The sequence below is a fragment of the Phytophthora sojae genome (genome assembly GCF_000149755.1).
Source record: "Phytophthora sojae unplaced genomic scaffold PHYSOscaffold_2, whole genome shotgun sequence".
Lineage (NCBI taxonomy): Eukaryota > Oomycota > Peronosporomycetes > Peronosporales > Peronosporaceae > Phytophthora > Phytophthora sojae.
In genome coordinates this window covers 3,006,136-3,033,599 of record NW_009258116.1, presented here as the reverse complement: position 1 = coordinate 3,033,599, position 27,464 = coordinate 3,006,136, and the positions used below count along the sequence as shown (strand labels likewise).

General features: G+C 55.2%; 10 protein-coding genes across 10 annotated transcripts; 6 read left to right on the top strand and 4 right to left on the bottom strand.

The window, feature by feature from the left end:
- Positions 1-1,803: 1,803 nt before the first annotated feature.
- Positions 1,804-2,692, top strand: PHYSODRAFT_255019 (hypothetical protein; the record flags this gene model as incomplete). Its single annotated transcript, XM_009520695.1, has 2 exons — positions 1,804-1,980; positions 2,174-2,692. 2 exons carry the CDS (start codon positions 1,804-1,806, stop codon positions 2,690-2,692), a joined length of 696 nt encoding a protein of 231 aa, XP_009518990.1.
- A 731-nt stretch (positions 2,693-3,423) lies between these two features.
- PHYSODRAFT_483168 (hypothetical protein) lies at positions 3,424-3,837 on the top strand (the record flags this gene model as incomplete). Its single annotated transcript, XM_009520694.1, has 2 exons — positions 3,424-3,663; positions 3,712-3,837. The coding sequence occupies 2 exons, from the start codon at positions 3,424-3,426 to the stop codon at positions 3,835-3,837; spliced, it is 366 nt and encodes a 121-aa protein (XP_009518989.1).
- A 1,718-nt stretch (positions 3,838-5,555) lies between these two features.
- Positions 5,556-6,506, top strand: PHYSODRAFT_409760 (hypothetical protein; the record flags this gene model as incomplete). The annotated part of the gene is made up of 2 exons (XM_009520693.1): positions 5,556-6,071; positions 6,156-6,506. Coding segments are annotated over 2 exons (867 nt in total), but the record flags the coding sequence as incomplete, so codon positions are not given.
- Positions 6,507-7,610: 1,104 nt separating this feature from the next.
- PHYSODRAFT_310936 (hypothetical protein) lies at positions 7,611-9,762 on the bottom strand (the record flags this gene model as incomplete). Its single annotated transcript, XM_009520692.1, has 2 exons — positions 7,611-7,672; positions 9,042-9,762. 2 exons carry the CDS (start codon positions 9,760-9,762, stop codon positions 7,611-7,613), a joined length of 783 nt encoding a protein of 260 aa, XP_009518987.1.
- A 3,963-nt stretch (positions 9,763-13,725) lies between these two features.
- On the top strand, positions 13,726-15,865 carry PHYSODRAFT_480087 (hypothetical protein; the record flags this gene model as incomplete). Its single annotated transcript, XM_009520691.1, has 2 exons — positions 13,726-13,947; positions 14,246-15,865. Coding segments are annotated over 2 exons (1,842 nt in total), but the record flags the coding sequence as incomplete, so codon positions are not given.
- A 126-nt stretch (positions 15,866-15,991) lies between these two features.
- PHYSODRAFT_477968 (hypothetical protein) lies at positions 15,992-19,486 on the bottom strand (the record flags this gene model as incomplete). Its single annotated transcript, XM_009520690.1, has 9 exons — positions 15,992-16,125; positions 16,231-16,325; positions 16,434-17,016; positions 17,095-17,566; positions 17,637-17,900; positions 17,976-18,686; positions 18,767-19,072; positions 19,162-19,344; positions 19,454-19,486. 9 exons carry the CDS (start codon positions 19,484-19,486, stop codon positions 15,992-15,994), a joined length of 2,781 nt encoding a protein of 926 aa, XP_009518985.1.
- A 307-nt stretch (positions 19,487-19,793) lies between these two features.
- Positions 19,794-20,948, bottom strand: PHYSODRAFT_295998 (hypothetical protein; the record flags this gene model as incomplete). The annotated part of the gene is made up of 1 exon (XM_009520689.1): positions 19,794-20,948. One exon carries the CDS (start codon positions 20,946-20,948, stop codon positions 19,794-19,796), a length of 1,155 nt encoding a protein of 384 aa, XP_009518984.1.
- Positions 20,949-21,973: 1,025 nt separating this feature from the next.
- Positions 21,974-23,607, top strand: PHYSODRAFT_353863 (hypothetical protein). Its single transcript, XM_009520688.1, has one exon. The coding sequence runs from the start codon at positions 22,030-22,032 to the stop codon at positions 23,374-23,376; it is 1,347 nt and encodes a 448-aa protein (XP_009518983.1). The 5' UTR covers positions 21,974-22,029; the 3' UTR covers positions 23,377-23,607.
- Positions 23,608-23,618: 11 nt separating this feature from the next.
- PHYSODRAFT_295996 (hypothetical protein) lies at positions 23,619-26,723 on the bottom strand (the record flags this gene model as incomplete). Its single annotated transcript, XM_009520687.1, has 5 exons — positions 23,619-25,679; positions 25,756-25,971; positions 26,026-26,097; positions 26,180-26,375; positions 26,437-26,723. The coding sequence occupies 5 exons, from the start codon at positions 26,721-26,723 to the stop codon at positions 23,619-23,621; spliced, it is 2,832 nt and encodes a 943-aa protein (XP_009518982.1).
- A 120-nt stretch (positions 26,724-26,843) lies between these two features.
- On the top strand, positions 26,844-27,178 carry PHYSODRAFT_441987 (hypothetical protein; the record flags this gene model as incomplete). Its single annotated transcript, XM_009520686.1, has 2 exons — positions 26,844-26,917; positions 27,037-27,178. Coding segments are annotated over 2 exons (216 nt in total), but the record flags the coding sequence as incomplete, so codon positions are not given.
- Between the last annotated feature and the right edge of the window lie 286 nt (positions 27,179-27,464).

Below are 27,464 nucleotides of genomic sequence, written 5' to 3'. Positions count from 1 at the left end.
GACATCTCTGAATCAACCATGACACCTCTATACTAAGAACTATACAAACATGTCAGTGTTGACGAGCCCGCGAAGCCACGTTGTCGTGGTTGGCCATACAAAACCCAATACGCATAGCCACGTGGCCACAATCACCATTGCTTCGTGATATCACACTGAAATCCACAGATGCACGCTCATTCGGCAGAGTAGCCATTTCATCGGAGCACCATTGATGTTCTTGTCGTAACGTAGGTCTCGCAGGGAACAGAGAGACCGAGTAGTAAACTAGTCCAAGCTTTTGATAGCGTGTTACCTTCGGTTTGGCATGTTTTGAAATCCACTTCAGCATGAAAGCGGCGCTCTCTAGCTGGTCTACCCTCCTCCAACGCATCCATCTACTTACGTTGGAGCTCAAACTTGCATTTGGCGTGGAGCTACCCAAGCGGGCAAGATATCGTGCTGGCAAACATCAAGAACTACAGTAGCCTGCCATCGAGCAGCGGAAGCATGAATCAACGTGCTGTGCAGGAATGACAGAGGTGGATCGATGTACACCATATTTCAAGTCGCATCACGGACTCAGTGACTTCCTCACGTGCAGTACGTCTTCCTCATGTTCGAAGTCTTGTACGGCCACGGCTTCACCCGCAGGATACAATAACACTTTAGATACTGAACGGATTGCTTATTGACCAGGGTTCTGGGTTTTATCTCTCTCACGCTGACAGACTATCACGGCAGGCTTGCTGCCTCAGCGTCCGCATGCTCGTGAGGGACTGTCGCCGCCGCTGCCACACAGGGTCATCCCGAGCAGATTAAAATACGATGATACCAAATGTCAGTCTATCAAGTACTCTGCTCACGTATCACAACATTCTGGTTTGGATTCTCTACAGATGGAGATATCTCGATTTTTAGGAAAAAATAGGCCAAGGTTTTTACCAGTTGAGTCTTGAACCAGCTCAGTATTAGCACATAGCCGGCATTTGATTGTATAACTCTGACCAATGAGATTGAAACCTAATGGAACCCAAAGGGTCGGCGCCGGCCGCTGGGGGCCTCGCTTAACCTACCCCACAAGTATACAAATTTCTATATTAATCTTATCCCTGCAAAATCGGGATAAGAGCGGTCGCCGGTGGGCTAAACCGACTTCCTCTCGCCACCTCGGGCGACTCCAGCTATAGTGTAAACACTTGATTCTTGCGCCAGGGGTCATCAACTAGAGCTGGAAAGCCCGCGTGGTACTTAACCACGCTGCTGCCCTCGATTCCCTGTCGAAGATTGATATTCGTACCTAATTGAATATAAGTGGGCAAAAAGTGTCGTTGGCAATTTTACAATTTACGAAACTCAGGGAGGCAGCAGAATCCGTAATATACGTTAGCAAAAAGTGTCTAATACCAAAAATACACGGCATCGTGATTGATGTCAAGCTCGTGGCCCCCAACACGAATGGAGACGCCTTTGGTGAACTGGCGTTGCTCTACAATTGTCCGCGTCGCCACGATCCGCACCACCACGGGCTATTTCGCGTCAATTCCCGGCGCGGAGGAGATTCGGTCGACGATAGCGATCTCCGCCAGGATGACGATGACGCACAAGTGGCGCCAAGTTTGAAAGTGCAACTTGAAGTTGCGTCTGGTCACAGGGCCTTGATTGGCTTGAGTCGCGGGAGACCATCACTCTGAACACGCATTAGCCCCGGTGCTCTAGGTTGCACTTCACTTAAAGTGACAGGGGAATGGGCGATACCGCGTTTGGAGGCGTTTGGTACCGAAGCCGCCTAGCACTGGTGGCTCTCATTCCGCAATTTGCAAGATGCCGGGCAAGCGCAAGAAGCCCCTCGTGGACTCGACTCCCGTCTACACCTATCAATGCGTCAAGAAGAAGCTCAATCAGCTCTGCGACCTCGACTTCCTGATCGACGAGATCTGCACGATGGCATCGGAGCTCAAGCTAGTCGGCTTGCTGGGATGGAAGATTGCTGGCATGCACGTCTGCGGTGCCTTCAAGAGGGCGCTGCCCTGCCGGCCCTCGACAGCAACTTATTCTACCGGTGCTGCAGCCCCTCACTGGATAAGACGGAGGAGAGGACGAGGAACGGCCCAGAGCATCCTGACCTCCACCCGGCTTTTGTGAGATACTGGGAGCTGTGCGGACGACTTCCCGAATACCTCCCCCCAAGTAGCGTCAATTCGGGCCCCATGAGGCGCGCGATGTGGAGACCATCACCATCAACATGCTGGCTCTCCACTTTCGACGGTGGCTTCACCAGTACATCCGATTCCGCTACGCGAAGACGGGCAAGCTCCAATTCGGCTATAAGGCGATGCGGAAGCTCGTTGCTGGCTACTATCGTGTCAAGAAGGCCCCCCACCTCGGCGTCGATGGCGCGGACACCGGCAAGGTGGTCTATGTATGGGGCGAACCAAGATCCACTGCGGAGCGCGAGCTCCGCGACTGGCTTGGCTTCGTGCCCTGGGAGTGGCGCATTCGCCAAAACCCGACGCACTTTATCGTGAAGCTGTGCGGCATGCTCCAGTGGATGGATGCATTTGTCGAGAAGCACCCAAAGACGAAAGGCGCGTGTCTCTACTCCCTGCTTCCGTACTCCAGCTCCTTCGTCCCCGCACACGTGACGCTAAACATTACGTCGCTGCATCAAGTGTTCCGCCGGCTTTTCACGGACCCTGAACGACAGATTTAAGTCAAGACGTACGTGAAGGACGCGCTTGGCGTGGAATGCGGATCTACAGAGCAAGTTCACCGCCGGTTTAGCGAAAACAAAGATGCTGTTTTTCGGAAGATGTTTCGGCTAAATGGACTTGAGACCAGCACACGGGAGTTCGCGTACCAAATCACAACGGGAGGCTATACAGCTTCCGTTCTGCTGCGCCGCCAGACCCCTCGCCGCGAGGATGACGACAACCCGGACCAGTCTCTCAAGCGCCAAAAGAATAATAAAGGTGAAGTAGTCAAGGCACCGAAAGTGGTCGAGGAAGATGCCCTCGAAGTGGTGATGAAGAAGTTACCGCCCGGATATGCTCCTGACGTCATGATCGGCATCGCTCCCAGCTTGAGGACTCTGTGCACCGCAGCATGTAAAGGTAGCCTTCCAATTCGGCAGTCGCGACGCCAACGGAATCGACAAGGGAAGCGAAAGCACAAGAACCGACACTGGCAGCGGATCGTCGCCATCAACACCCGCGAGTACTAAACATGTACAAGGTTGGCAAGCATCGCTTCTGGAACAACGGCCTGCGGGAGAAGGAGGCTTCTTACGCCAAGATCCTTGATGGTATGCCGACGTTCAAGACAGCAAGATATCAAGTCTACTTGGATCGACTGCGGTATTTTCTGAAGCACGCAGAGTACTTGGTGCTGTTCTCGGCACGGCACTCCTTCCGGAAGTGGCGCTTTTTATTGTACCGCATGAAAATGGAGGCAATCGACGCTCTGACCAAGCAGCTTGTGCCGATCCCAAGTCCACAGGTGTGCGTTGCATTTAGGGACAGGAGCTACCAAGACGGACTCCGGGGCATCCCTCGCGCTCCGGTGAAGGCGTTCAGGAAGGCGCTCGAGCAACGCGCTACTGTGCTGCTGATGGACGAGTTTCGGACCAGCAAGCTGTGCTCCTGCTGCCACCAGAGCCTTCGCAGAGCCCGACAGCTGATCAACGTCAAGGACAAAGACACCAAGGAGGACAAGATCGTTTTGAAGGGCAAGAGAAACGTCCTGTGCTGTAAGAAAAGTCTCTGCAGGAACCGAGACGTCAATGCTGCCATTAACATTTTGGAGCATCTCAAGTGCAGGCTGCTTGACCTGGGGAGGCTGGCAACATTCCAGCCGTAATGACGAAAACGATTTTTGAACATTTGAGGGTAGGCTGTTGTGTGGGCATGCGCTCTGCGCATTGTCAGCGCAGACGGTGTGGAGGAGGGAAACTCCGATGACACAGAAACCGGTACATGTTTTTAGTTTCGAGTTTCAAGAAGGGATTCTTTTACTTATCGGTGATGTTGGGGCCGCCAGGCCCCGACATCTCCGGCATTAGCACCCGAAATCCGACAATCTCCGCCGCCGGCGGAAGCACGTGGAAGGCTATCAGGACACTGTCAGACTGTAATTTGACGTAGCTATGAGTATCTGCACAAATGTATTACTTGCGAGGTATCGTGAACGCAAAGTAGGCTTGGATGTTCAGGTTCATTGGTATCTCCGACGACCTGAACGATGGGTGCGAGCGGCGTATACGTCCAGGCCTTGTATTCACCTGTTGTAGGAATGAAGCCGCGCTATCAGATGCTCTAGATGCAAACAAGGATACATATATGTGAACGCAAAGCGACTGCTGCGTGATAGCGCTAGTTGCACGTCCTCTAGGCCCGCTACGCAATGCATTCTTCAGTAGTACATCGTAGCAATAGAGGAAAGAGCACGAAGGCATCCTCCTGATACTAAATTGAAGCCGTAGGCCCCCGCAACAGAGCCCTTAACGCCGTTTTTCACTGTATTGAAGATGCGCTATGTAAGGGTGACTCCCACACTAAAGTAGGGTTTCTAAACTACATACCATGCTCCGTGTAGATCGAGCGCGCCCTACGAAGGTTGTCAAGAAGCTTTGAGCCGCCCAAATCGTGCTACAGCAGCGTCACGGTGTTGAAGGGGAACCGGGACACTGAAGCGGGAGACATTCGGTGGCAAACGGTAACATTAGGTCCGATCCGGTGCAAATCGGTGGTGGGACATCCCCTAGCTTTTTCGATACACCGAATTTTTCGGCACACGCTGCTACCACCAAAACGGTGTTCCCCGTTCAGTGTGATTGCAGTCGAATCCTGTGAAGATTTGGTAGACCAGATATGGCCAGTTTTCGAGGTTCGGGTTGAACTTGTCAGGAGAGGGCGACAATAAATTACCTTACCGTCGGAAGCACTGATTTTTCGAAAAATAAGAGCCGCCCCGCGCCCCCCGTTTTGGATGGCATTCGTCGATCGGCCCCAAGAGAGAAAGAAGCAAGGGTGAAGGTCCCTGCACAAGAATGGCGCGCACAACTGGCACGGTACGCTTACATGCGAGTCATGGGTAAGGAATATGTGTTACTGACATTTGCTTCTATTAGCCTGGCTCGTCGAAGCGCCCTCCAGGCCCCGAAGACGCCCATGTGACGCGTGCGCAGCGCGACAGTGCTGAGTCGGAGCGGAGTCGGAGTCGGCAGCGCCAGCGCGAACTCCGGCATGAAACGGACAGGACGCTGCGCGATCTCCCCCCGCTACCAGTGTACAATCGCGGTGTGCTGGAAGCGCAGCGTGCCGCGAATGTGGCGCGCGCACGCCGCGACGAGCAGGAGATCCGACTGGCGATGGACGGGAGGCACAAACGCACTCGGAGTGCTACCGCCATGCTGCGAAGTGAAGATGGGAAGAAGGCTGGGCAGAAGGCCCGGGCTGAAGCCCGCGAGCAGAGCATGTACGAGCGGTGGGAAGCACGTGCCGCGCGCGAGATGTTCGGCATAGAGCCAGATTCGGATTCTGACGGCGGCGCCCTTGCCGAAGCCATTTCCGCTTTGGATGTACGCAAGCAACGAGGACGAGTATGAAGATGCAAAAGGAGCTGTGTTGGAGTTGCTTGGAGGCGATACATCACACGAGTTGTACCGCACGTTCATCGCAAACTGGGACAGTAACCAGGACGAGTGGGTTTCCTACAAGCGCGGCAACACGCCGCACCTGACGAACAACCCCAACAATAGGATCGAGTCCAAGTGGGGGAAGATAAAGGATGTTATTAACGACTCCTTCACTATCGACCAACTCCTGTCTACGCTGATGGCGCTGCAGCACTATGCCGAAGAGCAGTATCTCGCAGAATATCATCGAGTTGGGAGCCGGCCTTCGCGGGATTCGGAGGACCGCGCGCTGACGCTGCTAGCTTTGCAGGTGAGCCCGTTTGCCTTCGAATTGGTCGCCAAACAGCACACCTTGGCAACCGGTCCGAACGCAGACTACACGGTTGAGCTGAACACACCAGGACGAGCCACTGTCACGAGCCCAAGGTCTGGAGAAGTGCATGAAGTCAACACGAGGGTAAGCTATTCAAGTTATGGTATACTTTTGGTCTATTCAGTTATCTTTGGTATTGACGACTGACATGTAATCTGTGCTGTACAGACGAACTCCTGCAACTGCATCTTCATGAAGACCTGCTTGCTACCCTGCCGCCACGTGATGTACGTCCGGAGCACGTCCAACTTCGAAACAGTACTGCCCCCGATGCACTGTTTCCCTACACGATGGATTGTGCAGAGTCCAGAAAACAACATCGACTGGGGAGAAATTCCGTGTGGAGGGTTGAAGCAAGGGAGCTGTCCGTCTCGAGCGAAGGAGCGAGCTTTGCCGGGGGCTGCGATGTACATCGAAGCCAAGGCAACAACGGAGAAGATCATTGCAAGAATGGCACTTCAATCTACACCCACATTTCGGATCGCGCTGAAGTGGCTTCAGGATTTCTACGAAGCGCTCACCTCCGGCGACGTGGTTGCCTTTGCAGAGCGCGAGGTTCCGGTATTCACGGGGATTTCTCTAGTGACCTCCAGAGCAAAGGAACCCACCAAGGTTGAAGATACTGGCGGAATCAAAAGAAGTGAGGAGGAGTCCTGCAGCACTGCTGTTGAAGTCGATGTGGCCGCTGATAGAGAAACTCAAACGGGTGCGGAAGCAGAGGAAGATGGCAACGCTACACCCTCCGACCAAACCTTACAAGATTCTACCGAACCCACACAAGTCTCCACCGAATCGAGCAAGCCGTCAGAAGAACGCCCAAAGGCAGTCACGTGGACGTTTGCGGAGCGTCCTGTGATCAATGGAATGACCAATGCTCAGCGAAAGCGTGCCCAAGCTAAACAAGACCGTGAAGCTGCATTGGAACTGGCAGCTAAGTACCGCCAACGAAAAGTGGGAAAATTGGTTTCATTCGATGATGTTGCCGATTTGCTTGACGGACCCTACAGTCTATTCCACTCAAAGCCTATGGTTGACGCGCTTGTACTGCCCCAAGTTGATGTTACCGGGCCGCTGTCCGTCCGAGCCATCAAGATCGACCAAGACTTTCCGTTTATCAAGGGTATCCCTCCGCTACCCATTGTGACAGAGGCTATTGACGCTATCAAGATAAGGCAGGACATCGACCTTCTTGCCCTACTGGCCAGACTACGGCTACGCTACATTTGATCAGCTGGACGCTATGGCAATCATCCTGGAGGCGCGTCAGCGATTCGCGTTGGTGATGCGCACTACAAAGTGGATTGACGAGGTGGAGTGGCGTGTTGCAGACCTTCGCGAGCCGTTCACGGACACGAGGGCAACTACAAAGGTAAGAAACAATTCACAGCATTTGAACTGAAGATGCACCAAAACTAACAAAATATCTTGTGTATTGCAGAACGAGCACAAGGCTTACGTCGAAACGCTCAATCTGAGCGTAAATCGCGTGCCCGGTGAATGTGTGAACGGACACCAACTGCTGGACGTCCGTGAGAATCTGTGGCTGCATACCACGTCCATCTTGGTGTCGCTGATGGCTTTGCGCAACGCTTACCCGGACGTAGGCATCATCAGCCCCAGCTATCACGACTTTGCGTTGCCGGAGCAAAAACGCAGGACCGCGGCAGGATTCGGGGCCAGCGACCCTAAGAACAAGCGTGTCATTGGAATCATTCACATCGAGCGGCACTGGGTGGCGTTTTTAATCGACAGGACGGTCGCCAAGGGCACGAAGACGGCGACATGCTTTATGTTCGACCCTCTACAAAGTTGAAGCAACTACACCGTCATTGAAAGAAGCGTGCGGACCGTCATTGAAGGGGTGCTTCAGCTAGGTGGCATGGTGAACTACGAGAAGGTGGAGTGGTGCACTCAGCAGGACAACAGTTCTTGTGGCGTGTGGTGCATCGCAGTTCTGGAGATGCTGCTTTGCGACGCTTCGTGGGACGACTGCATCTACAGGTTGCTGCCGTACCTGCGGCTGCGCTATCTGCAGAAAGCTCTTGCTTTCCTGGGCAAAGAGGCAGCTTGAGAGGGATGAGAGGGTGACTTCAACTTCAATATACATATCATTTGATTTCGGTATTAATTTTGGTGTAACCGAAAATATGGCACCAAAATTAATTTCAACCATCACAAAATCCGCTAAGTCCCACGATTCCCAAATGTAGAATCGTTCCGAAAAGACTGAATCTCAATGGTGTATTTTGCATACACAAAAACGAAGATAAAATAGTTTTCCCCTAGATAATGGGCAACATTTCGACACGTGTTTTTGAGGAACAGCTGCGCACCCTAAATGGTCAAATAATGGCCGTCTAAATTCGGTGGTAGCAGCATCGTCCGATTTTTTTCTCTTTTGGATAACTAAAAAGCTAATGGAAGTCGGGACGTTTCAAGAAGGGATTGCTGCAGCGGCGGCTGCCGCCGCCGCTGCCCCCCGCGTGCATTCCGAGCTGCCAGGCCATATGAAGGAGCTTCTGGGGGCCTCTATGCGCCTTAGTATCCCTCTCGAGCTCAAAATTTTGAGTGGCCTGGTGGTGCTATTCCTGTTTCTGCTGTTCCTCATCATGGTGCTCTGGGACCGCTACGGCAAAGAGATCGGGGAGCTCTACACGTCGCCTATGGGAACTACAGCCCAGGGACAAAACGCGAACGGTAAGGATACTTTTTATCCTTGAGTGTTACATTTTTTTTCTCTAACTGCTTGTGGCCTAAGCAGCAGACGTCAAGGTGCACGACGTCGCGGATGAGTACACAATCTACCAGAAGCTGCCCACCTTCTTCTACGAATACATGCCCAGAAGGAAGAAGCGAGGCTAGAAGAGTAATATGCAATCATGTGCAGTTAATTCTAAGCAAACTTGCTGCTAGCGGCGGAGCTGGACTCGCTGGCAGCAACTGTCTCTGCGCTGTCGCACTCCTCTTCGACTCCTTCGCCCGATGCCACCTTGGTGTACTGGGGCAGTCCCGACATCGCCGTCGCCTCGACCGGCAGCGAGTAAATGTAGACACCGAAGCCGACGAAGCAAACGGCGGCCATCGTGTACAACGTGAGGGGCTGTCCGAAGAGCACGGCGCTTAGCAGCGGCAGGAACACCAGCTCCAGAGCACTCGCAATGGCCTTGCGGATCGAGTCCAGCTGCTTGAGGAAGAGACTCGTGACCACACCAATGAACGACATGATGAGCACCATGGGCAGCACGTAGGGCGAGAACAGCACGCTGAAGTTGGCCATGGTGAGCGCCTCTTGCGCCGTCTGACCGGTGAGTCCCAGAGCGAGCATCCCCATCGTGCAGACGATGGAGTCGATGTACATGAAGACGTTCTGCAGATTCACAGGGATCGAGGCTTGCTTCTTGAGCAGAACTTCGTTGTACACGCCGGCAAAGGTGCTGCTGAGCATCTGCACCATCAGGAGTCCGTAGGCCATGAGCGTAGGGCCGTCGCCGTGCTTGGCGGCTGCATTGGGTTCTTGAGAGCCCAGCGTCTTGATGGCGCACCCGACCGTGGTGACCCCCAGGGAGACCCACTGGTTGCGGTTGAGCTTCTTGGAGAACATCATTTGGTGCAGGATCCCCGTCACCACGAGGCGGAACTGGAGCAGGAGGAAGTAGGTCGCGGCGTCGAACGCGCGCAGGTTGACGTAGGACAGCACGTCGTAGACGACGTAGAGCCCCGACGGGATGAAGTATAGCAGCAGCAGGTTGCGGTGCTCCTGGGCTTGCGTCAGCATGAAGCGGAGGCGAGCGCCCAGCGGCTCCGTCGCCTGCGTGTCCGCCGTCAGGTACATGTAGCCGGCCAGCAGCAGCTTGAGCAGCGACTGGAGCACCACGGCGCAGGCCGAGTTGAAGCGCACGCTCTCGCGCTTGGCCAGCTCGTTCAGCAGCCCGTAGCTCACCCAGAGCCCCATGTACGTGACGAAGATGCCGCGTTGGGCCTTGGTCTCGAGTCCCAGCGGCGCCGTCATGGTCGTCGATGCTTGCTGCCGACGCGTGAAGTGAAGGGCGATTGTGGCACTGGGGGCGTACGTTTCAAAAAGGTAACAAATTTTTGGCCTCGAACCGTTACAAATGGGATCACTCGGAAAGTGGGTACAAGATGGAAGAGTTTGAAAACATGCAGTGAACGTCATCTGACGAGTGTGTGGCCGTGATCATACCTGCTATGCCTGTATTACTACGCTTAGCCCAGCATCTTGGCAATGCTGGACGACGAGGCCAACTCGGCGGGCGTTTTGCCGGCTTTGTTCCGCATTGTTGGCGTGGCGCCGGCGTCCAGCAGGACCTTGACAATCGAGTTGAAGCCGCCTCGAGCTGCGAGGTGGAGGGCCGAGTTTCCCTCGGCGTTCACGTGATTCGGGGTCGCTTCGTTGTCCAGAAGCTTCTCGACGGCTGTGGTGTGGCCGGCGGACACGGCTTTCATGAGCGGGGATACCTCTTGGGCAGTCGTGGCGTTGACCTTGGCGCCGGCGTTCAGAAGCAGCAAGATCGGGTTCAGGATGCCACGGGAGGCGGCGAAGTGCAGCGGCGTATTACCAGCGTCGTCCTTTGGGTCGACACTCACACCGAGTTGGATCAGCCGCTCAACGATGGGCAGTCGCGAGTGGTTGACGGCATGGTGCAGAGCACGCAGGCCACCGAAGCTGGCGACCTCGAGGTCGGCGCCGTGGGCAGCGAGGTAGTCCATAACTTCCAGGTATCCGTTCCGAGCCGCCCAGACGAGGGGCGTGCAGCCGTACGGGTCCTTCGCGTTCACGTTCAGCGCGGGCGCCTTCCCCTCCACGTTCTCTTCCGGTTCCACGAGCGTCTTCAGCAGCTGCAGGTTCCCGACAGCAGCCATCTTGAAAGGATTCGTGTCCACATCGGGGACTTCGAACTTCGGAGCTGGCGCCATGGGCAATCGAGAATTGTCGTGGTTTGCTTGATGCCAGCTAGCGACGCTTCGACAGGAATGCCGAAGGACATTACACCACAAAAATAGTGGGCATCAAAGCTTGCTTGACCGCAGCGTCTAATCGCTTGCATCACTGCTCGCATCCACAGGCAACAAGCGCGCCGGGGGTCTCTGGGCAGATGTCAGCGTAACAAGTGAACGAAGAGAGTGGTGCGACTTCATCGTCATGGATTTCAGCCTCATGCTTGTTCGGTGTTGAGCTCGTTTGAGGCGGTACGCATGGATTCGTGTGAAGATCTCTTCCACCGCGTCATCGAATACGTCAAAAGCGTAGTTTGCTGGGGCTGGGAGGCACCGACAGCAATCCGACGTAATTTGGTTAGGACACACATCAAAGCCTCCGTTGCAGATTTGAAGCTCCTTCCACGTGAAGGCCACCCGCAGCAGCGCTTCAATAAATTGGGGCAGCGTCAGCTCCCGAGGCTCATTCTTAGTCATTGGTGTTGAGACCCCGTCCTGGTCGCTGCTTTCATCGACAGTCGTCATGGGTAGACACGACAGAAAAATTCGTACCGCTCGGACTTCATCGACGCCAGAGGGGCCTCCCGACGCGTCGCCGGCACTGCCAGCGCTGTTGTTAGTCGACGTATTCTCACCTCTACTTGTAATCAAGTTGATCGCACGCAGCGTTTTGAGGAATTGAGTGCACACGAGTCCATTACCCCGCTGTCGAATTGATCCCTTACCACGATCATGTACGGCACCACTACGTGTGAAAGCTCCAGCACTCACGACCTGTAGCTCCTCGAAGAAACTCGCCAAATTAATCGAATGTAGATCAATAATGGCGTGAAGTCTGCGCGAGCCCCCGCCAAGAAATAGAGTCCGGAAGTGATCCACATCCTGAATCTGCGCAAACACGCCAAAGTGATCACGCACAAGCGTCTTCACCGCATCCGACATTTCAATTCCCTCATTTATGACCAACCGTAGACGGTTGGGATTGGACGAATGCGTACACATCATTCGGGCGACATTGAGGAGGAAGTCGATCAAGCTCTCCCGCTTCAATGGCGAATCGGTAACACCGAACCTGGCCGCATCCACGCATTGTACATTTAAATCTTCCAACAGCCGAATTCGACTTGGAATCTCGAACAACCCTTCCCCAAGTGCTGTTATTGCACCGGTACTTGCCCGGCGCTCCGACGCTGCAGCATGCGCAGCGTTTCCAGCGTAGTAGCGAAAAAACCAAAGTAGCATGCGGTATGCTTTTTGCAGAGTTTCGCGAATACGTTCACGATCGACAGCGTCCCGCACGGTTTTCTCTGCTTCGCTCGATTTCCAATCCAGTTCGAAGATTGCATCATAATCGCTGTCAGTCAAGAAACTTAGACCGCTAAGCATACACTCGCTGCGCCGCTTACGAGGCTCCCCATCATCACTTGCTGTGGAGAAGCAGTCACTATCACCGCCGTTGCTGTCACCACTCAACGATTCAGTCTCCCCCACTAAATCCCCCGCTGCACACGGACCACGATCTTTTACTGCCTCTTCAACCTCCTCCATTTCCTTTCTCGCGTACGAGAAGACCTGTCGAGAATGAAAATCGTATAGATACTGCTGAAATCGTCTTCGGTCTCCTTTGCGTGGCATAACATCACCCAGCAATTCCTTGCTCGTAGGATCTGCAGTAAGTGTAGGCTGTCGGCGGACATCTACGCCACCGATACTTGGAAGTGTTTCCACGGATCGAGCGGCGCCTCCTGCAAGCGAGTCTCCATGGCGCTTGACGATCTTGGTCGGAGCTATCGCACCTCCGCTTATACTCGCCTGAGCTTGCGTTCTGCTGTGTCCTGCCACATCCGATCTTGCTTCTGTAGCTGGATCAGCACTTTTAGGTGAAGTCGCCACTGCGCTTGGAGACTTCGATTGATTCGTGTCTCGCGTTATACCAAGCGACTTTAGTGGGTTGTTGAGTTTCTTGCTTGCGTAAGGAAGTCGAACTGGTTTCCTCGTTTTCCGCCAAGCCTCGTATGAGGCCTCTTCGCGGTTCAGTATTTCTCGTATTTTATGGCTTGAAGGTGCTGATGCTTGGACGTACGGATTAGCAACGAAGCTCGGCTCCATTGCTGCTCGTCAATGTTAAATGCACTCAAGAAATGCTCAGTCGAGTTTCTACCTCCCTATAATTAGACCCTAGTTACTACGTTTGTTGCTCTCCTTCGTTCATAGCATGCCGTGTCGATGGCAAAGTTAGCACCAGAATACTTCCCAGGCTACGCAGTGAGCAGCTGCTTATGAACTCAAGCATGTCCCTCATGTCTTGAAGAAACTTGGGACCCTCTGCAAACGGTGAGGTTGAAATCCTCGGAAGCAACTCGTCGTCGTCTAAAGCTAGCATGTACGGGCAGCTGTCTGGCGGCTTTAAGGTGCCCCAGTATGGCCCTACTGTGACCTCGAGAGGCTTCTCCTTCTCCACGCAGCAAACCAACATGTGAAGCGGCTGAGGCGACACCCCAGCGAACCTCAATGGCACCAGCGGTAGTCTTGCGTCAGCCTCGAACTCCACACAGCGAAACGCGTCTTCCGCAGGAAAGTATCCGATCCCTCGGGTACGCGGCAGCATAACCCCTTCTTCCGTTTGCTTCGTATTCCACTTGCCCGCCACAAACTGCTCAACTTGGTACACTGCTTTGCTGGTCAAAAGCGCCTCGATAATGTCGACGGAGATCGGGTGAGCGATGCCTCTCTCGTCATCGTATCCTCCGGCGATTGCCACTCGAGTCGGGAAAGCACTCGTCAATGTCTCCCACTTCTTCAGAAAGAAAGGCATCTGCTTCTGGGAATCCAAGTGCGCGACAGCCACGATTCCACCACCAATTACCACAACGATGGAGCAAGTGGTGGCGTCGTCCGAGGCCACCAGATCCAAGTCGTGTTCCGCCGGAGCCACGAACGCCATCTCTTCCGACAAAACGTGAATACACCTCAGGCCACTCTCGCGCGTCACCACCGTGACCGGGTCGCTCAATAGCGCCTGTCGACGCCTCTTAAGTTCTTGATCGGCGCCCAGCGCCTCGATCGCCGCCGCTGCATCCGTCAGATCTTCGTACCCGAGCAGCACCATTAGATCGGCGTTTTTCTTTCTATTTTGATTCCTAAAAAAAACCATTTTGCTTTCTAAAAATATAAATCAGCAACTTTCCAGATATATCTGAAATAGGCTCTTAGTGAAACCAAGTTCGAACCGCAGAATATATTTAGGAAGCCAGCAGGCCATTCAAAATCTGGCAAAGAACAAACAGCGGTTCGGAACCCAGATGAGCATGAGCGGGCAGGTCGAGCGTCCGCTGCAGCGCCGAGGCGGACGAGTCCGCGGCGCCGAGGGCTACCACAAGGAGGACGTCCTGGCGCTGCTGAAATGCGTGCGACTCGTGGTGCCGACGAGCGCCGAGGAATGGGACCAGGTGCTGGAGGAGTACCGCAAGACGCACGCGGAGCCCAAGGGGCGGTCGCTGCGCGACGCTCACTCGCTGAGGGTCAAGTTCAAGCAGTTGGCGCGCGGCTTCGCGCCCGGCAAGGACGTGCACCCGGACGTGCAAGAGGCCGGCACCATCATGGAGCTGATGACGACCAAGACGGCGGACGGCAAGCTGCTCCAGCGACGCGGGGGACGGGTGAGGGGCGCCGAGGGGTTCTCGCCCATCGATTGCGAGGCCATTCTGAGCGCGGTGCGGCACATTCTGCCGGTGCACCGGACGGACTGGGAGCAGGTGGCGGATGAGTACTGCCGCGAGTACGCGGTGCCCAACGAGCGCCTCAGCAGGGACGGCGTCTCGCTCAAGCACAAGTTCCGCACGTGGCTCCGCGAAGACGCGAACGGCTCGTCGCGCCCTCTGGTGACGGAGGCGCTGGCGATCCAGGCCAGTATTGATGCCAGGACCACTCAGCTTGGGAGGGAGGTGTCCGAGCAGTTGGAAAGGTCCAAGGGGTCGCTCGAAGCGGCCCCCACTTGTGCTGATGAAAAGCACGACACTAAGGTTGAGGTCGTTGCTACGACGGAAGCACCGACCAGTCAGGAGAAGAGCATCAGTGAGGGTGGCGACAAGCCCCCTGCTGTCGCGCCTCGTCGCGGTGGGAGGACGCTGGGATCAGAGGGCTACACGCGATCAGATACACGGGCACTGCTCGCATGCGTCAAGCAGGTTCTGCCCGTGGGACCGGGCAGTTGGGACCAGGTGCTGCAATTGTATCGCGTGAACCATTGCATCCCAAATGAGCGCTCGCAGCGGAGTACGACCGGAGTCAAAATCAAGTTCCGACAACTGGTCAACTGGAAGCAAGACAAGGGCAAGGCGCCATCCGAAGAAGTGCTGGAGGCCCGCTCCATCCAAAGGGAGATCGATTTGAGAGAGAGGCTGGGCAGACAACCTCGCTCTGAGAATGACGGATCCACCGGTTCCTTCCCCCAGACGCCCGAGGCTAGTACTTCGGACTACCACGATGAACAACCAGCCTCGTTGGCACACGGTGAGACTCGCAATAATGAAAACCTCGAGCGACAAAATGTGTCAGCTGATGCAGCGTGGTCGTCGAGCTCCCACCAATCGGGTGCTGAGCCCGTTGTAAAACGTCAAAGACTAATAGCCCCGAAGGAACCTGAAGGCGATGCTGTGCGTTCGGAGATCGCTAGTAGGGAGCTTGAACTGCTCCGGCAACGTGAGCAACGAGAAGCTGAGCAAGCAGCATGGGAAAAGGAGCGAGCAACGCTAGACAAGCAGCGGATGGATATGGAAGCATGGACATTCGTGTGCGATCGTCTGCGGTCGTTGTTCCGAGAGCAGTCTACGGAGACTAACCCGGATATTCTGAGTGAGATCAAAGATGAAATCGCTGTGCTCAAGAAAAAGAAGCAGCGGCTAGCCGGCTCGATGATGTAATGGATTGCCCCATGCTAGCGTTCACTCGATTGTCTGGGACAACACTGCACGAAAGTTTAACGTCCGTCTGTATTCGATGTTGCTCATAACCTACCATGCATTTAAATCAAGCGGCCCATTTATCGTTCATTGCTCTTTTTCGTCTTCGTCTTCATCCCCCGATGATGAATAGTTCCTCGCTGGCACCTTCGGATCAACAGCAAGTGGAGAGAAAATCAGCTTTGCACCTTGGCGTGTCTTCAAGGAAATTCGGCGATGCGCTTTTTCCAGGGGCTTGACCTCCGATGCTGCCTCCACTGTTGTCTCAACCACAACCTCATCTTCTGCTTCGTCATTATCATCATCCGCGCCACCGAACGGATCACGGGCATCACACGAAACCGGTGAAGTCGTAAAGCTGCCTGAGTCGCTCAAATCCACGAAGTTTAGTTTCGGTTTTCCTTTCTTCGTGGATTCCACGCTGGCGGGCGACGGCAGGTCCAACACACTACTCGCATCTGTGGACGCGTCAGCGTTGTTAATGCCCTCCCCTCCATCAATTGATGACATTTTTCCTGGGGTGTGAAACCCATCGTCTGGCGACAGGAGTTCGTAGTCTTGAGCTAGCGACGACGTCGATATAGATAAACCTTTGGAAACCAGCGGGCTTGGACTTGGTTGCGGTACAAGATTTTCGCGTGGAGATGAATGAGTAGTAGATCTGCGAACGGTTGGAAGCTGAGTGGAGGCCCCACTGGCCACGGTGACTCCGCTGTAGCTGCCTCTCCTTCTTAATCCACCCTCGTACTGAATTGTCACCCCTCCGCTTTTGCGCTGCAAACGGTCATGGAGCTGTCGCTGCCCTCCTGTCGAGCCATGCCCAACTGTGGGGCTCAATGACCCGGCTCGCTTCAGCTTCGGTGGAGTGCCAGTACTCTTCTTCGCAGATTTATCATTACTGCTTGCTAGAGGAAGCGAAGGAATGCTGGTTCGAATTGAGTGGTATGACGGGGACAAGGTGCGAACTGGGAATGACACTCGCCCATGCGAATCCGAGTAGGAGTCATTATACAAGTGAAGACGATGCTTAGAGCGAACCTTCACGTGCAGCACTTCATCCGCCATAATGTGAAGCGGAGACAGCACTTCAGCTCCATCCGCGGTGCTGATACCTAGAAAAGCAAAAAATGGGGTTAGTCATGCATACTTCGGATGTAGTCATCAATCACAGGCCGGGAACGCAGACTTACACTCAACACTGTGGACATGTAACATACGGCGAATGTTGTCGTGCAGTGTTTTCTGGGACCACGACTTGTTCACCACGAAGCGAACCTTCCGGGTGGTCTTCAAGCCTTCTATAACCAAAGTCACACACACGGATCCTTCCGTGGCGATATCAATCGAGAGCCGTCGGCGAACGCGATCCACTAGGGGGCCCGAAATTACTCGGTACATCGCATTCGAGAAAATGTTGGTGTTCATCCCTTGATCCCCATCCTCCTCTGATGGTTCAGTAAATTCCTTCTCCTTTTCCTGATCATCACCATCAACGGAGGACGCGGTGCTATGTGACCCTTCTCCATCGCTGCCATCCAGCAGACTGTCTTGCTTTACTTCGTCAGCTTTCCCGTACTCGTCTTGTGCAGCTTGGATGCCGTGGTTCGACACATCGTACGCGAAAGTCACTCCACACACGATTAACGGCCCGAAAATTACACCCTAAAAGTGTGATAGTAACATTAGCACGACCGACGCACAAAGATAAAACACACTACTCGTCAACACTCACCTCAAATCCGAACACGTAAACGCCAAACACCACACTTAGTGCCGATACATACGCGTTCAGCGCTACGATGCTCTTCTCGTAGAGCATTTCATCCAGCACAGTGAAGGCCACGTACTGGACCGCAAAGAGAGCCAGAGCCTTCACGACGGAAGACGTGAGTCCAATCGAGACAACCCACGGCACGCATACCAAGTACGGAGGAATGATCGGCACAATCGAGATAAAAAATGTGACGGTAGTCGCGAGATACATGAAGTCCGCATTCTGCACAACAAGCACATTCGGATTACAATAGGTGTTGCCAAAACAAAAGACGAACGAGAGTAAGCAAGTACGCACCACAATAGTGAAGGAGACCATCGTGACGATCGCATGAATGCTCGCCATCTTCAGCGGCAAAAAGAAAACGCCCTCGATCACCTTCCGCAGAGATCGCACGACTTCTGGCCTCTTATCAACTTGAATCGGCAGTAGGTCTTGAACAAGCCTTTCGATGGGATCCCAGTTCATGCATAGCAGATAGAACATTGACGAGATCAGGAAGAAGGAGCGGATGCCGAGACTAACAAAGGCAATGAGCAGCGTGCACACCAGAAACACAAGTTGCGCCACTGACCCAACAGCTATACTGCTTACTTCCAGCCCCTTGGATGTCCAATCCGTCAGTTGCACGGATGTCAAGTTCACCGAGTCCACTTTCGAGTACGCGAGTGACACCGCCTGGATCAGTGTCATATTCTCGGGCAGACTCAACCGTGAAAAGAGCGACGTGTGCGCAGTAGCGTTTCCGTCGCTGGATTTCGCGTCCAAGTAGTACGTCTTGACCAAGCCTTTCAACGGAGGCCACCACATTGTGTCGTTGTAGTTGTTCTCGACACCGCTGATGGCCTGCGAGATCATAGCGCGACTGTTTTCAACCTGCTCACTCCAGACCTGCCGAGTGCGCTCATCATTGATGAAGTTCTCCTGCACCCAGTCGGACAAGTCGGTAGCCGCACGACTCCCTTCGAGGTAGCTTTCCGTTCCCAGAAAGAGAATGACAAACGCGCCCTGCACACAAGCACAAACAAATACGCCACGTTAGCGTTATCCCCAAGACTTCACAGCACTACTCAGCAATCACTTCTTACCGTAATGAAGAATCCAAGGATAAGCAGCACCGAGACGAGCACTTCATCCGAGAAAAAATAGCGGTAGTAGAATATACGGCGGTCCAGGATCTTGATCAAACTCAGTGCCGCGATCCAGAAGCCAATGATGACGTTCAAGAAGGACACCCATGAGTACATGCGCATCCAGATGGACACGGCGCCAATAAGCGAGAACAAGAAGATACCGTAGTTCAGGAACAGCTCCTTGGCCGTGCGGCGCGATCCGTCGTGCGGGTGGCTGATGAAGATCTCGGCCGACTTGGAGAACACGCACGTCAAGAAGCCCTGTTTGTCACCACAGTCCAGCCAGCACACAACCACACTTGTCAGTCCACCATGCTACTCCACCAGACCTGCAAGGGACTGCCTCGTACGTAGCGGTCCACGTCGGCGTCGTCGCTAAGGTACTGCAGCACCGAGATGACATTGTTCTTGGCCTGCCGCAGCGCCTGACTGCACAGAATCGCCCAGACGATGAGCCGCAGGTAGTTCTCGAACAGCAGGAAGTTGAAGTAGATGAGGACGAGGATCAGCGCCGTCGAGATGTTGCCGATCAGCTGAACCACGGCCCATGAAGCAGCATAAAACGAGTGAGAAGAAGCCCCAAAGCGCCGCCAAGTGCGGCAACAGGCACAGCAGAAGACGGCGGACAGCACGGCGACGCACCTGCGCGAGGATCATCTCCACGAACTCGGCCATGGTGGCGCCAGATAGCAGTCGAAGCGCGCGCGCGACGACGACGTTCTCTCGAATGCGCTTCCTGCGGTCGAAACAAAAGCGACATATTATCGGCCAATGCCGTGCATGGAATGTACGCAGTAGCCACGATGTGATATTATTCGCCCCAAGATTGGGCGATGCAAGGTGAATGTTCTACTTCCGTATTCGAGATGGCAGGTACAATTACTACGGTTTGGCTTGGAGGCGCGCAAACACGCACACATGAGGAATCTGTATTAGAGGCAAATTGAAGTTCCGGTGATGGGCGCGTAGCCCTGTGTGATCGTCACCGATGGCCGAAGAGCAGGCACCGGATGGCCTCCATCTCTCGCTGCTCATCTGTCTTGTCGCTGTGGCCGTCGGTAGATGTAGACGAATGCGGCGCTGGCTTGCTCGCGCTGAGCAGGGCGGCGGCGTTGAACCTGTGGTCTCGTCGTTGAGTCAGGTCCGACAAGACCGAGGTCTGATGGCCAGCCCCAGACAAGACGAAGCTGTTGCTCACGGAGGACGAGTTCTCATCGAATTTGTGAGGAGGCCGCAGCGATCGCTCGCCCTTAGACTGCGCCAAATGACTGCGCATCGACCCGACGCTTGCAACATCGTGACGCGAGGCGTTAGACGTGCGGCCGGTATGTCCGCCCACGACGCTGTCCTCTTGGTCATGACTAAGCTGGGAATTGGTGTCGTCCCAGTCCTGCTTCACACCAGGACCTGAACTCTCCTCGTGGAATTGCTCCTGCTGCTGATGTGTAGCGTCCAACTCGGGCTCGATCGAGGCGTGCGAAGGTGACAGCCCCGCCTGCGGATCTTCCTGTCGAACCGAGGAACGCGCCTTCCGCGACGGACCGAACCCGGACGCCTTCACCAGATCGTACAAGCTCAAGCCAGCAGGCTTGGCTTTATTTGGAGCGGCGGCGTCTGCAAACCCGGCGCCACCATCAATCGCGTGTAGACTGCGATTGTCGACTGCAGCGGCGGCATGGTCGGAGACAGGGGCCGCGCCGTGCTGCGCCAACTGAGATTGCTGTTGTGATTTTCCGCAATCGTCGGTTTGCACACCCGCCTCCACATGCCGAGCCAGAGCTTCCTCCTCAGCCCGCCGGCGGGCCTCTTCCTGCACCTCGCGCTCCCGATCTTCTCGCGCGAGCCTGTCCTGCCTCGCCTGGCGCTCGGCTGCGAAGCGCAGCTGCAACCTCGCTTTGACAGCGTCCATGTCGGCCATCATGCGCCGCATCTCGTCCATGTCCGCCCGCACGCGCTGCTTCTTGGCGGCGGCCTCGTCGGTCTCATCAACGTCGTCGTCCTCCTCGCCACTTTCGCTGCCGTCACTGCTGCTTCCGCTGCTACTGCGGTCGCTGCTCGCGGAGTCGTACCCGCTGCTACTGTCACTGGCGCTGTCGCTGCCATCGTCGTCGCTCGCTCGATCTTCCGCTCTGGCCATGAGGGTTTGCGGCTTTTCACATCCCAGTCCGCCATCATGGCTTCACAGTCGCCGCTAAGTACGAGATCCTGCGCCACGCAGCGCGCGCTGATTGGGCGAGCCGAGTCGCAACCTGACGCGTCGCGGCATTGTGTTGCTTTCGCGTCCCACTGTGCGGCGTAAAGGCCGGCGTAGGAGCGTGGCTGGAGTTGCTCAGTCTCCGCAGTCGCGAGATCAGTTGGCTCGCGCTCGCTTTCGCGGCCCCCGCTGCAACTTGCCGCCCAGCCTCTGACGGCGGGCGGGCGTCGTCAGCGCGGGAATCACTGAGATCGGACGGCATGAGGCCCAGCGCCTTGGCCGCTGCTGCCTTGAAGCCGCGGCGAACACTTCAACACCTTCTCGTTGGCTTCGGCCTGCAACGGTCAAGTGTAGTTGACCAACGTCACTGGCCCCGCAATCTGATAGACGCAGCCATCTGGCGCCTTCAGCGCCGACCCCGGCCATCGGTCACCGCCGTCTCGGCCATCGTATACCGTTGCGGCGGCAGCTGCTGTATGCAGCCATGACCGACAGCGTTGGCGCGGGTAGAAGAACGCCGGCGAGGTGACCGTGAGCTGGCATGGGCGACAGGTGGCCGCGCGGCGCCGCAAGTCCTCCTGACCCCAGCTCCGCTGCCGTGAGCGTCCGATTGTCAGCATCTTGTACCCCTACCCGCGCTCATCTCTCCCCTCCGGACTTGACCACCAAAAACACTTGGCGTTTGTATGCAGGCGGCGCGTACCGCATCTGGCCAGATAAAGTGCGAACTCCCAATAATCAGTACCCTTGGCAACCCGATTTTCAGTATGTAACGGCTAAGTACTGCAGCTCACCTGCGTCGCGACATACCCTGGATTCAGTTCCCGCGCGGCGCGCTGATTGGGCCGCGCGCGGCTCGGAGCGAGAGGAGGCGATGTTGCTGTGCAAGAGTGCAGTGCGTCCGCCGCGAACTTGGCTCGCAGCCGACGACCACGTAGCCGGCCCCATCAATCTCGAATTTCCCTCGAGCCCAGCACACTCCGCCAGCCAAAGCTAGCCAGAGCTCCCCCTCATCTGACTGACCATGCGCATCTCTGGAGTGTTCCGCGCTGCGCTGCTGACTGCGGCCGCCGTCTCGGCCTTCTCGCTGCCCGCCTCCACGGAGGCCAACACGTTGGCTGTCAACTCGGAGAACACCGTTGCGGCGTTCGACGCCTCCATGATCAACGCGGCGCACGAAACGCGTGTGCTGGCCGCTCACGTCGTGGACGACGACGACGACGACGACGTCACGAAGGCCCCCAAGAAGACCAAGAAGAAAAAATCGTCAGATTCGACAAAGGCCCCCACCACCACCAAGAAGAAGAAGAAGACTAGCGCCGCCGAGGAGGAGGCTGAGAAGGAAGCCAGCACCACGGAGGCCCCAAAGAAGAAGAAGAAAAAATCGACGACTTCTGCGCCCGCGACAGCTGAGGAGGAGGAGGAGCGCACGACGTCCTCCACCACCACTAAGACTCCTTCCGCTGTGAAGAAGTCGACCAAGACGACGGAGGAGGTTGAGGAGACCCCGGAGCCTGTCATCGAATCGAGTGTGAACGACAAGAAGATCAAGGGTGACAAGAACAATGGTGTTATTGACCACTCTTCGGAGGGTAGCGCCGAAATCGACAAGATCGACCTGCGCAACGAGGACGGCTGGGTGAGCGTGTACGATGACCCTCCGCTGCTTGTCATCAAGGCTTCGTTGTACGCTTTCATCTCGTACAACGACACGGAAGTGTGCGACACCTTCAACATGACCATGAACGCTGTGGAGCAGAAGGCTGAGGAAAACGGACGCTTCTCGTACCACGTGGTGGCCTACATCAACTGCACCAAGAACGGCGAGGACGAGACCCAGGGTCGCTTCATCCTTAACTTCATCCCGGAGGGCAAGCGCTTGCTTCTGACTGAGTGCGGTCATCGTGAGGAGGGCGAGATTGTCAACTGGCTGCGTATTCAGGAGGAGGTGCCCGAGTGCATGACGCCCTCGCAGCGTAAGAAGTTCCTTGCTCAGCCCATGAAGCACATCCACGCCAGCAACGGCACTGCCGGCGAGACTGAGGCCGTCCAGACCGACTTCCTGTCCCGACTGGAGGAGTTCGAGCCAGAAGAGGTTGCCATCGCTGGATCTGCTACTGTTGCGCTTATCGCTGTCATCATCGTGCTGGTCGTCTTCGTCATGCGCAAGCGCAAGGCCCAGAGAGACCTGGAGCGTACCATTGCTGGTGCCAAGGCCGAGCACGCTGTCGAGGACGACAACCTGCAGACGGAGACCGAGGAGAAGACCACCAAGGAGCGCAAGGGTCTCATGGACAGCTCCAAGGCCAAGAGCGACGACCCCGACATGGAGGAGGGCTCGTTCGTGAACTCGCCCGCTGTGCGCGTGTAAACCTAGCTGCGTTTTTCGACTTGGTGGTTGGCTTCTCGAGGACGAGTGCAGAAATCGACCGTAGATTTTGAACTGGGAGACATGAGTTGTAGCTGTAGCTAGCTTCCTTGCCGGCTTCTGCTGGCCTCGAGATGTCTGCGCTTGCCTACCTGCATTGCAATGCGCAAGGTTCCAATGTGTTCTAATGCATTTTTTGTGTTGAAATATAACCGCGCAGTTTTCCTCTTGTTTGTTTGGAGCTGTCAGTCCGATCGTTCACTGCTGTAAAATCTCACCGTACCATCGGTTGAAGTTGTTGCTAGCTGGGGATGGAGGGGGTTGAACGCAACACTTGTGACCACGTCAGTGTGCCCTTTGAGCTTGACAAGCCGACGGCCTGTGCGAACGTCGTATATGTAGGCAGCCCGGTCTTCAGACCCCGTGGCCACGTACCGCATGCATGGACTGAAAGCAACGCCCAGAGTATGTACGCGGTTGACATGCTCGCAGAAGCGCATGACGCAGTTGTCGGCTCGAATATCCCACAAGTGCGTGGTGCTGTCAGGCGCGCTGCTCAGCATGAGGTCGTAAAAGTTGCTCGGATGGCTAGCGTAACATGTTGGTCGAGGCAGTGCTACTGTGTGTGCGGCACGACTGTGTGCGTCACGCACCACGCGGACAGTGCGCCCTCCACCACCGGCACCGACGTCCAGGACCCGCAGCGATCGGTCCGAGCCCGCAAGTACCGCCACGGACGACAGGAAGGCTCCGTTCACGCAGGCGAGGCTGGTCACGCTCTGCATATCGTCGAAGCTCCATTGAGCAACGCGCTTCTTGCGACTCCGGTTCTTGAGGACTTCAACATCGTTCTTCTTCTTGACAGGCTTTGCCTTGCTGCTTGAAGCTCGAGCGAACGCTTCATCCAGCTCGAACTGGTGCAACCGCACGAGGTTTCCACATGCCGATAGCAGAAACTTGTCCATGTAGAAGAAGCGCGCCTCCACAACCTCTTGCCGTGTTGTTTTCTTGGCGCTGGACATCGACCCCATGGCGGCAGCAGCGGCGGCGACATTCGAGGGTGGGGCGATGCCCTGAAGTGTGAGTGAGCATGAATCACTCTCAGCAAGCCACAAACGACTCGTTCTGTCACTGCCGACAGTCACGAGCATCCGATCGTTTTGACTCCAGTGAATGGCACGCACTGCTTGGTCATGGCCGACAAACACGTTGCCTTCACCTCCAAATCGGCTGAATGGTAACTTGCAGGCTTGGGCTACGCGGTCGTTGCCACTTGTTGCAAGCCACTTGGCATCACTCGAATACTCGATGTGCAAGATCGCTCCTTGGTGCAATGTCTTTGGTGGTAGCGTATTCTTTGACTGGTAGTGTTGCAGTAGACCGCAGTTCATCGGGTATTCTTTCAAGTAAGAACCGACCGATGTAGACGAATCAGTACCCTTCGATCGGGATCCAGAGTTGGGCTTGCGTGCCATCATGCGCGATTTTGGCGGTGTTCGTCTTGAACCGAAGGGGGTTGCCGAGGATCCGTACCCAGAAGACTTGATTCGAGTATGAAAAGTGATGGGCTTGTCCAGGTTCTTAGCACCTTTTGGCGGAGTTTTCCTTGCTGAAAGTGGTGCCATATTCAACACGCTATCCCTTAGCGGTGGGCCTTTAGGTATTATGGACACCCACTCGTTGCTTTCGTCCGAAAATCTTCGCTCTTGAGACATCGGGTAGTCACATGGTGTCCTCGCTTCCGCTTGATTACCTGTTTGGGGGCTGCTGGCTGCGATTGAAGCACTTAGCATCGTAAAACACGGCTGGAATGCGCTCACCACACCACACTGGAGAGTGCTCGAACCTGGCGGATGGTAGAAGCTGAAGTCCTTCGCCACACAAATCGGATCAAGCTGCTGCTGAACGCCGTTTCTTACCACGCAAGGTTGCTGGAAGTCATGGACAATCCCGATATCGAAGGAGTATGCATTCACGCTCAGAAGATAACCCGGGACGCCAGCAATGAGAAACTGGTTGTAGTCCAGTAAGTCGCGATTGTGGTGGCTGTTAAACAGGACTTCTGGAGAGGGTCTGGAAGGCCTGACATCTCTGCGATCGACACAAACGTACTTCATCGATAAAACTGGACAAGAAACTTCTGTGTTGACCTGGTCTTCATCGGGTGCGTCAAGGCCGGCAGCAGATCCGTAACTCGTAGGTACACCAGCAGCAGCTGAACATTTTTGTGCGTTTTCACTTCGTGCCCATGGAGGAAGAGAACTGATTACTTGAGGCAAATTTCGACGCGTCTCTACTTCGGCTTCCTTTGGATCAGCGCACATTCAGACATGCAAGTAAGTAACCATTCAAGTAAATCTCGAAATGTTTCTGTGGGCGAACCTGCTTTCGACGCAGTGACTTGCGCACAAAGTTCTCAACATTGAATGCGGTGAGCTCTTTCGCATAGCCGTCCAAGAGCGCAAATACCTTGACCGATCCGTCGGCAAACCCCAAAGCGGCATCTCCATTGACGGGGTTTAGCGCGATTGAAAGAATCGAGAAAGCTGAGAGTACAGCGGATTGAAACCACAACGTTCTTGCAGCTAGGTCCCAAACCTACGCACTCGTGTTAGTGCATTCACATTGGATTGATTCCGCGCTAAAGTATACCTTGAACGTCCGATCTTCAGAAGCAGTTACCATCAAGTGGTGCTGGATCGGATGAAACTCTCCTTTCGTCACCTAGAGACAATTATCACCACAACAAACTTTAATTGTGGCGCCGTACTTCTGAACACCTTCCAAGAGATGCATGAACACGTACGCGTGCCAGGTGTCCTTCCAGCATGACCAGCACCTCTTTCCGCTCGATGACGAAAACTTTGACGTCCCGTTCACTCGCCACTGCCGCTAATGTACCTGTAGCATCAAAAGCTACCCATCCTGGTTCGGCAGGCAAGTTCTCCACCAGAACGCATTGCGTCACGCGCGAGCTCCCCGTAACATGCCACACAATGACGCTGCGCACAACGTACGTCAGCCCCATCCCAGCACCAACACCACCATCATAGGCAAACGCACCAGTCTCGGGACGCAGAGCATAACATCAGAGTCGAGCAATCTCTGTCGTATATTTTAATGCTGACGACGCGCTCTGCGTGGCCGTGCAGCTCCAGATCGCGATCCAGCGGCTCCGAATCAACTTGAGGCTCTGCGTATCCGTCTGTCTCGGGCGAACACTCGGACTTCCAGCGCACGCGGAGCACGGCGCAATCGCTGTACTGCAAGGCAAACACAGTACACCTATCGCACGAGTCTGCCGCCGTGAGCGTCGCCCTGGGGCGCCACTGCCAGGCCAGCAGCTCCATGCTCTTCAAGTGTCGCCTCGAGATTGCGTTTGTCGCCCGATGATTGGCTAGACTTGAGTTTCTATTTCAACCAATAGTGTACAGTTTCGACCACATAAAAGTTTGCCACTTTCCGTCTCGATGGACCAGGCCATGAAAGAGGAGTCGCCGCCGAAGGAAGAGGACGCGGCGGGCGACACTTCTGCGCTCTCGCTGTACGTATTTCGAGCACATCTTTTGGCGTACAGATAGTAGAGATCTCCAGCTACCTAGCCGTGCAGGCTGCATCAATTATTGTGCTTCAGGAGCTGAGAAAACCGTGTTGACATTTCAGGGATGGCGACCGGGAGCAGGCGTTCCGTGCCAGCCGCGTAACGGGGACGCGATCCATCGAGGTGGCGCTGGCTGAGATCCAGATCATCAAGCATAACGTCTACGTACAGCGGAAAGAGCGCAAACTGGCCGAGGTACTTGCTGAGACTACCGTGCAGCTTTTAGAGCGCTGCGTCCGGAGAGCTATCGAGCTCTGGAGTGATGATAACCCGTCGTGTTTACGACTTGCGCTTGTTAGGATGAAGTGACTATTTGCTCCTGCAAGCCCCCGACGAACGAGAACGAGATGGGGTGTCTCGATGACTGTTTAAATCGAGCGGTTAGTACCGCGTGGTTGGAGTTTTGACGATGGGAACCGATTAATGACGCTAACACTGACGCTGTACCGACGCGAGCAGGCTTTGGTGGAGTGCATAGAAGGATTCTGCA

Coding starts and splice junctions, on each gene's coding strand:
- PHYSODRAFT_353863 (XM_009520688.1), top strand. CDS start 22,030: ATGCGCATCTCTGGAGTGTTCCGCGCTGCGCTGCTGACTGCGGCCGCC.